This window comes from Lynx canadensis, chromosome B4 (genome assembly GCF_007474595.2).
Source record: "Lynx canadensis isolate LIC74 chromosome B4, mLynCan4.pri.v2, whole genome shotgun sequence".
Classification (NCBI taxonomy): Eukaryota; Metazoa; Chordata; class Mammalia; order Carnivora; family Felidae; genus Lynx; species Lynx canadensis.
The window spans coordinates 81,181,146-81,190,041 of record NC_044309.1 but is presented as its reverse complement, the minus strand read 5'-3'; the positions used below and the strand labels follow the sequence as shown (position 1 = coordinate 81,190,041).

Genomic DNA, 8,896 nt, shown 5'->3' with positions numbered 1-8,896 from the left:
TCCAGAGTTATCACATTATTGGATTCAAGTATCTAGTGTTCAACAACAACAAATCACAAGTCATAAAAAGAAACAAGAAAATATGGCGCATTCAAAAGAAATCAACAGAATTTTTCCCTGAAAAAGACTTAATGGTGGATCCACTAGACAGAGTTTAGAACAACTGTCTAAAGGTGTTAAAAGAATTAAAGGAAGATGCGAAGTCAAGAAAGTAAAGTATGAACAAGATGGAAATATCAAAAATGAGATAGAAAACCTAAAAGAAAGCAAAAAGAAATGACGGAGATGAAAATTACAATAACTAAATTGCTATAAAATGATTAGTCTTTGCAAAAATACCAAAAATCTTAAGCTCTGTTCTTTTTTACTCCCTCATAAATATAGAATGCTGACTGCATCCAAGTTCAAAATACTTAATATTCTCAAAAATATTGAATTATTTACAAAGTTGACTATGAGTTTAGCATAAAGAAAGTTTCAGAAATTTTCACAGGATAAATTCTTGAAAGTATGCTTTCTAATTATCATGGAAATTAGCAAGAAATTAATATCAGACAAATAGAAAGTGACCAAATACTTGGAAATTAAGCAATATACTTTTATATAGCCAATTGGTCAAAACAGGAATTAGAGAAAAATTTAAACTATATGATAATAAAATGTAGCATATCAAAATTTATATAATAAAATATATGCTTTAGAAAAGACAAAAGCTAAAAATTATTTAAATCAGTGCTGTCCAAGATGGTAGTCACTAATCACCTATAGCTATCAAGCACTTGAAATGTGGCGAGTGTAGCTGAGGAACTGAATATTTAATTTCTAATTTAATATTTATTAATTTAAATTTCAATGTGTATATCCCCATGTAGCTAGTGGCTATTCTATTGGATAGTACAGACCTAAGTAATCTTATTAGTAATGTAACAACAACAACACAAAAGGTAAGCTACATCTAAATATATTTGATAGATTATTGAAATAGAATTTAACTACAAGAAGGGTCACTTTTTGGGGGTGTATATAGTTTGATAAATTTGACAAATACATATAGCAATGCAGCTACCACTACAATTAAGATATAAAATATTTCCAGTATCCTAAACTGTTTTCTCTTGACATTTTGTAGTCAGTCACTTCTCACCATTAGCACTTAAAACCACTGATCAGATTTCTGTCTCTGTAATTCAGATATTTCCAGAATTATAGAACTAGAATCATAGAGTATCTAAATATTATATCTGGCTTCTTTCACTTAGCATAATATTTCTAAGATTCAATCGTGTTTTGTTTGTTTTGTTTTTTTACATACGACTAGTTTATTCCATTGTATGTATATACCACAATTTGTTAAAGCATTTACTAGTTGATAGACATTGGAATCTCCAGGTTTGAGCATTAACATACAATATATTTAATAGATAAAATTCAGTTCACTTGAAAGATCAAAATAATTTCACCAAAAATCCCACTGAATTCTCAATTTATTAATATGAGAATATATTTTGCTTAATTATTATTCATAAACAAATAGAACACTAGGTTCCAGAGTATAAAATGGTTTACAATAAAGTCTAAAATTGCTTCTGTTGCTAATTTGAAACAAGACAATGTCTTGGGCTTGTATAAAACAGCTTGGGATTTTTCAGGGTTGCCCTAGGACAGTGAACTGCTAATGATCCTGTTAAATTTTTCACTTATTTTTCTAAATCACTTATGATACTCCTCTGGGATACTTTCACTTCAGCTTTTATCTGAAGTAGAATACAATGGTGTCTTTTATTGACAATAGTTAGTATTTTTGGAACCTGGATCCCCAAAGAAGAGGTTTCCCTCCAACTTTGTTTTGTTTCAATGTAACACTTGAGTCTGTAGTAAGTAGAAAATGATAAAACTGCAGCATTTCATAAGTGTACAGATAGCAATATGGAGTCTTTCTTGGAACAGTTGCTTATCTTTCATTAAATGATGCCATGAGTTGTTTCGGTTGCCATATTTTATTTTATTTTAAAGTATAAGTACCGGGGCGCCTGGGTGGCGCAGTCGTTTAAGCGTCCGACTTCAGCCAGGTCACGATCTCGCGGTCCGGGAGTTTGAGCCCCGCGTCGGGCTCTGGGCTGATGGCTCAGAGCCTGGAGCCTGTTTCCGATTCTGTGTCTCCCTCTCTCTCTGCCCCTCCCCCGTTCATGCTCTGTCTCTCTCTGTCCCAAAAATAAATAAACGTTGAAAAAAAAAAAATAAAGTATAAGTACCTATTTTGAGGTTTTGAATGACAGCGGTCATAACAACAAAATTTCACAAAATGCAACTTGTCTGGAATAGAAGATGGATGTCCATTAAAACTGTTAATACCTGAGTTCTGACCTTCAAAGTAAGTATGAATTTGAGGGAATGTGGGAATTCTGTAAATATATCATATATACATGGTCGCTCCCACAAAAATCAATGATAGTAAATAGATAATAGTATTTGTCCAGATTAGATAATAAATTATGATCATAAAAGAGTAAAGTCATAAGGCACCTGGGTGGCTTAGTCAGTTAAGTGTCCAACTTCGGCTCAGGTCATGATCTCATGGTTTGTGGGTTTGAGCCCCAAGTAGGGCTCTGTGCTGACGGCTCACAGCCTAGAGTCTGCTTTAGATTCTGTGTTTCCCTCTCTGCCCCTCCTCTGCTTGTGCTCTCTCTCTCTCTGAAAAATAAACATTAAAAAATAAAAAATAAAAAAGAGTAAAATCATAATTAATTATGTTAAAATACATTTCTGCCATGCATACATAAAGGAACAATAGACACAATAAATCCAAAGAGGTAAGACAACTAAATTTTAACTTAACTTCAAAATCAGAAATTAAGTCAAATGCACAAGTCCAATTCAAGAAGTTGAGTTTGACTACTACATTTATGACTACTACAGTTACAAATTTTTTTTAATAGTAGTGTCATTTTATGGTTGTGTATTAACAAATGTTGTAATTTATTTTATTTATATATAGTTGCAACTAACCTTCATTTTCTCTGCTTCTCTTTATTAATTATTGCCCTGGGTAAAGTGATGTGGAAAAAATACTGAGCAATTCTTCTTTAAAATTTCAAATAATATAGTTCTAGAACATTCTGTTAGACCCATACAGTAATAGAAATTGTATGAATAACTCTGTGAGCATACCGTTTCAAGTCAGAAATAGAGCAAAGATGGGAGTTATAACAAGGAGATAAATATATTTTTTTACAATAAAAGTTTGTGATCACTTAGTAGCTAAAGACTGCAAGTCTTTAATTGCTGTTAAAAATATTGAAGCTATTCCCTAATATCTGCTTTAGAAAATCACATTAATCATGGAACATCTTAGTTTTATTTTTTCCCCAAACAAGAAAAATTAATTAATAAACAAATAGCAGTATTAATAAGACAAATAAAAAAGAATAAAAATAACATGCTTTAGTAAAAAATGCTTTAGTAAACCATTTCTTTTAAAAGTCTGCAAGTAATACATATAATGAAATATACTGGCATGTTTAATATAAAAGAGGATAGTATAACATGGAAATAAGTAGAATTGCTATACATAGAAAGGACAGGTAGTAATATCATGTTGGAAAGGGGGATTTTACTCTACTAGTCAAGATATTTTTGGCTTATTTAAGAATGAAATTGACATGTGACAGATTAACAGGAGAAAATCAAATTAATTACATATTTATGGGTGGCTCCATAAGGATATGAGAATTATCAGCAGTCAGGCAATTGAGGCTTACATGCCATTCTGAGCTAAGAAGAAGGGTATACCAGGGGCTGGGACTTTGAAGAGAAGGAAGACAATTCAAAGGAAAATGAAAAAGAGTAAGTATTTCGTAAACAAATGTTTGCTGGGCCATATAGAAACAATGAGACGTACAGAAGAATTTTATCAAACAGACTTTGCTAACTTCCTCCCTCTCTACCACATCTAACTCATATTACACTGTAGTTATCTACGGTGATAGTTCCCTTTTTGGAGCAGGTCTTCTGTCTAAATTCTTTTAGGCATTTGAAGAGGAGGTAAAAAGAAAAACATTGTGAGTCTTCCATTTCTTAAAAATAATCTGCTTAAATCAATCATTGAGCCAAAGAGACAATTTTGAGGTGGCACATTTTACTTCCCTATAATATTTTCTGGATTATTCAACAATTTTACAAAGAATATTGAGAAAGTAAAACAAAGAAACAGCAACCCAGATTATGTAGACACGTGTAGGAATACACTTCAAAAAAATTGAAAAAAAGACACAATATTTTTTATTAAAATGTTGTCTGTCTTTGTCATGTGCTGCATTGTTTTCTTTATTATATATACTGAAAAAACAACTGTACATTTAAAAATTTTTTTTCAACTTTTTTTTTTTTATTTATTTTTGGGACAGAGAGAGACAGAGCATGAACAGGGGAGGGGCAGAGAGAGAGGGAGACACAGAATCGGAAACAGGCTCCAGGCTCTGAGCCATCAGCCCAGAGCCCGACGCGGGGCTCGAACTCACGGACCGCGAGATCGTGACCTGGCTGAAGTCGGACGCTTTAACCGACTGCGCCACCCAGGCGCCCCCAACTGTACATTTTAATATAGCAGAGCCAGTCAAGAAAATTTATAATAATTATTATATACTTTCAGTGCACAAAAATTTCACTTTAATTAATGTAAATCAGTGCTACTTAGTCATTGGCTACCACAGGAATTGTAATATAATTCTAAATCCTTGTTTTGAAAATCACCATGATACACATTCTAACACACAAAACAGCCTAGTGCATTTGTACAGGTGGAATAAAAATGATAGAAAAATACATTTAAAATAATTCATATTCTTTTATTTAAATTATGCATGCAGAGTTGAGTCCACTCAGGGGGAATGGGTAAAAATGTGTATTAACCAAAGAAAATATCCAAGTTCCAGAGAAAAATTGTGAGAAATATAATAAGGAGAACTAATGGATGTGAAAGAATTTAGAATTGAGTGTAGCATGTAATTATGTGGCATCTCCAATTTCAGACTGGAGAAATCATTTGCAAATTGGTAAAGAATATATACTGTTTTCTGCTTTGGGTAAACATAAATATTTAGTTAATTTATATATATTTAGTTAAACTATAGATTTAGTATATATATTTAGTTTATTTATGTTAACTTATATATATATTTAAGTTAATTTATATACACTTAGGCTAATTTATATATTTATGTTTTATGTATTTATATATAGATTTATATATATATATATATAGGTTGATTTGTCTTCTTATGTACATTTGATAAGTCTCATAAAAGAGAAATGAAAAACCAATTGATGGAAATAGATTTCATTCTCCAAGGACTGACAGATGACCCACAATTGCAAATTGTGGTTTTCATCTTTCTATTTCTTAATTACATATTGAGCTTGTTGGGGAACTTAATCATTATCCTCCTTACCCTGCTAGATCCTCACCTCAAGCCACCAATGTATTTTTTTCTCCATAATTTCTCATTTTTGGAAATCATATTCACAACAGTATGTATTCCCAGATACTTGATAACCATTGTGGCTAGAGAAAAAACCATCTCATATAACAATTGTGCAGCTCAATTATTTTTTATTCTTTTACTGGGAGTTATGGAGTTTTACCTTGGCTGCTATGTCCTACAACCGCTATGTTGCCATCTGTAAACCCTTGCATTACCCAATCATTATGAACAGCAAAGTGTGCTATCAACTTGTACTTTCCTCTTGGGTAACTGGATTCCTAATCATCTTTCCACCATTGGTCATGGGACTCAAGCTGGATTTTTGTGCTTCCAAAATAATTGATCACTTTATGTGTGAAACTCCTCCTATCCTGCAGATATCCTGCACAGATACACATGTCCTAGAATTGGTGTCTTTTATCTTTGCTGTTGTGACACTTATGATCACATTGGTGTTGGTGATTCTGTCTTACACTTGCATTATTAAGACCATTATTAAATTCCCTTCAGCACAGCAAAGGACCAAAGCTTTTTCCACCTATACTTCCCATATGATTGTTGTCTCCATGACTTATGGGAGTTGCATCTTTATGTATATTAAACCATCTGCCAAAGAAAGAGTGACTTTATCCAAAGGTGTAGCTTTACTGTATACCTCAGTTGCCCCTTTACTAAATCCCTTCATTTATACCCTAAGGAACCAGCAGGTAAAAGAAGTCTTCTGGGATATGTTACAAAAGATGTGCTTTTCATAAAAACAATTGTAATAAATGCTACAAATCATAATCTTAGAAAAACAAAAAAAATGTTTCATTCACTTCTTGTGACATGTTTTTCTACCTCATTACTTATTATATAGGACATTCTTTTTGTTTCGCCTTTAATTTTTTTTTAAGTTTACTTATTTTTTGAGAGAGAGCAAGAAGGGGAAGGGCAGAGAGGGAGAGAGAAAAATCCCAAGAAGGCTCTGCACTATTAGTGCAGAGCCCTCACAGGGCTTGAACTCACAAATCATGAGATTAATGACCTGAGCAGAAATCAAGAATTTGACACATAACCAACTGAGACACCCAGGCACCACTCATATAGGACAGTCTCTTGAAGAATCTTGCAGCTCAGTGCCACCAATACATTTTATTCTTCCTAATGAAAGCACCCTGCTACAATAACTTATTCCCTCAAGTCTGTAATACAAGCTTTAAGTAACATTTATTTGTTATATATTAGCCTCTAGAAACCATACTTTAAATAAAGTATGTCTTTTATAAGTGTAACTTGTTATATGTCATTTGGTAGTTAAATACATATTGTGTATCTCCCTTATTTCAGGCATTGCAAGGGGCTCAGTCCTTACCTCTAAGAAGCTTGCATTGCTTAATGGAGACAAACACAAAACTCCAATATTGCTATACAGTGTATAATTAGTGTTGTAATAAAGGAATATTAAAATACTTTACAGCATATCGTATGGCTTCTAAGTAATTTTGGAGATCTGGGAGGCCTTTTAGGAGAAAGTAATAATTATGTTGAGACTAAAAATACACAGAAACATGAATGAGGTACAAATATATGCAGATAACATGGAGGTATTAGATAACTACATGCATTTGGAGAATTGGTATATCTAATATTTCAAACAGGATTTGTGAGATATTCAGCCTGGGTTCAGTAAATGTTTCCTTACATACACAATGTAGAATACTGCAAAGAATACATAAAAATTTTGTGCCTAATAATTTCCATATATAAAATAGAAGAAATTTAATCCACAGCTCATAGTTCATTAAATATATGCTATTAGAACTATTTAGCACGCAGTAAAAGATATTGCTTATTTTGAACAATTCAAGAATGTGGTCCAACAAGTGCTTAATATACTGTTATAAAGGTAGAGGTAACAAGTCTAGAGAAGTTAGAGGGACCTGTATGCTAAAATTATATTTTGGACTTAAGCCTGGTATATCAGTAATTTTGAAAGGTTTTGTGTAAGAATCACTTTGGTAGTCTTATAAATATAATTTAAGGTTATCATTCCTGTCCCTACCATCCCTATGTCTGGAATACAACCAATATATGCTATGTTATCCATCTGTTTTCTAAAATTGTTATGAAATAAATTCAGTGTGTTTGATAATAACAGAGTGTTGTTACCTGATATAAGGTTTATTTGCCAAAATATTTCTGTCAATTCCAGTTTCTTTTCTACCTAGCAAAACTATGTTAGTGAATTCTGACCTGAGGAAATAATGCACAGATTCTTTCCCTTTGGCAACAATAGTGTATCTCTTAATGTTAAAAAAAATCAGCAAACTTCCAGCCAGGAAGGATACATTTCCTTTGTGTAGGTGTTCCGTCCCTTACTGTTGATTTAGGGAGGTGATAGAACCATATCTTTCATCTATCTCATTCCTTTTGTTTCATGGTAATCAGGTTAATACTTCCATCTGTTTATAAACCCTGTGTAAATGCATCTGACCCTAATTGTTGGTGGCTGTTTTTAGAATCTGATATACAAGAAAACTTTGGTTTTGGTCCTTTACTAGCAATTCACAGGCAACAGGAAATTCTCATTTGACTTACACATTTGCAAACTATTTTTTTATTTACTACTAAAAGTATGATTACTATTACTTTCATGTAATGATTCTAAGAATCTCCTAAGACTATTAAAAATATTTTTCCAATGATCTACTCTTATTCTATTTTCCATTTCTTCTGAAAGCTTTATAATTAGGAATTTCAACCCCTCAGAAAACAAGGTTATTGTTTAGATCATTAAAAGAGTAACCTTATCTGAATCCTTTCATTCACTAATAAGGGTCACATTATTGAAATAGTTTAACTACAGAGATCTTTAAGGAAGTCTGCCCAGAGTACATGAAGTACTAGTCCAAAGACAAACATTTGCCTAAGGAAACAGGAGAAAAAGTTGTATTGAACCCAAGTGAGTATAAAATAGCTGTTCTGCACAACTGTTGTAAGAAATGATCATATCGTGGGGCACCTGGGTGGCGCAGTCGGTTAAGCGTCCGACTTCAGCCAGGTCACGATCTTGCGGTCCGTGAGTTCGAGCCCCGCGTCGGGCTCTGGGCTGATGGCTCAGAGCCTGGAGCCTGTTTCCGATTCTGTGTCTCCCTCTCTCTCTGCCCCTCGCCCGTTCATGCTCTGTCTCTCTCTGTCCCAAAAATAAATAAACGTTGAAAAAAAAAATTAAAAAAAAAAAAAAAAAAAAAAAAAAAATGATCATATCGATATAGGCAGACTCCAGAGGAGGGTCCTACAGGACCAGCCAAGAGGGTCCTTGGCTTCCCTCAGGGTAGAAATCAAATGCAAGCCAGGGAAAGTAGCAACAGAGTTTATTGGATAGCGTGAATGACACACAAAGAATAGCAGATGGAGTGTCTGGGAGACTTGGA

At 33.2% G+C, this 8,896-nt stretch overlaps 1 protein-coding gene across 1 annotated transcript; it reads left to right on the top strand.

The window, feature by feature from the left end:
• The first annotated feature begins 5,307 nt into the window (after positions 1 to 5,307).
• On the top strand, positions 5,308 to 6,235 carry LOC115518387 (olfactory receptor 6C6-like). Its single transcript, XM_030321860.1, is given in 2 exon segments — positions 5,308 to 5,639; positions 5,641 to 6,235. Coding segments are annotated over 2 exon segments (927 nt in total).
• Positions 6,236 to 8,896: the final 2,661 nt, after the last annotated feature.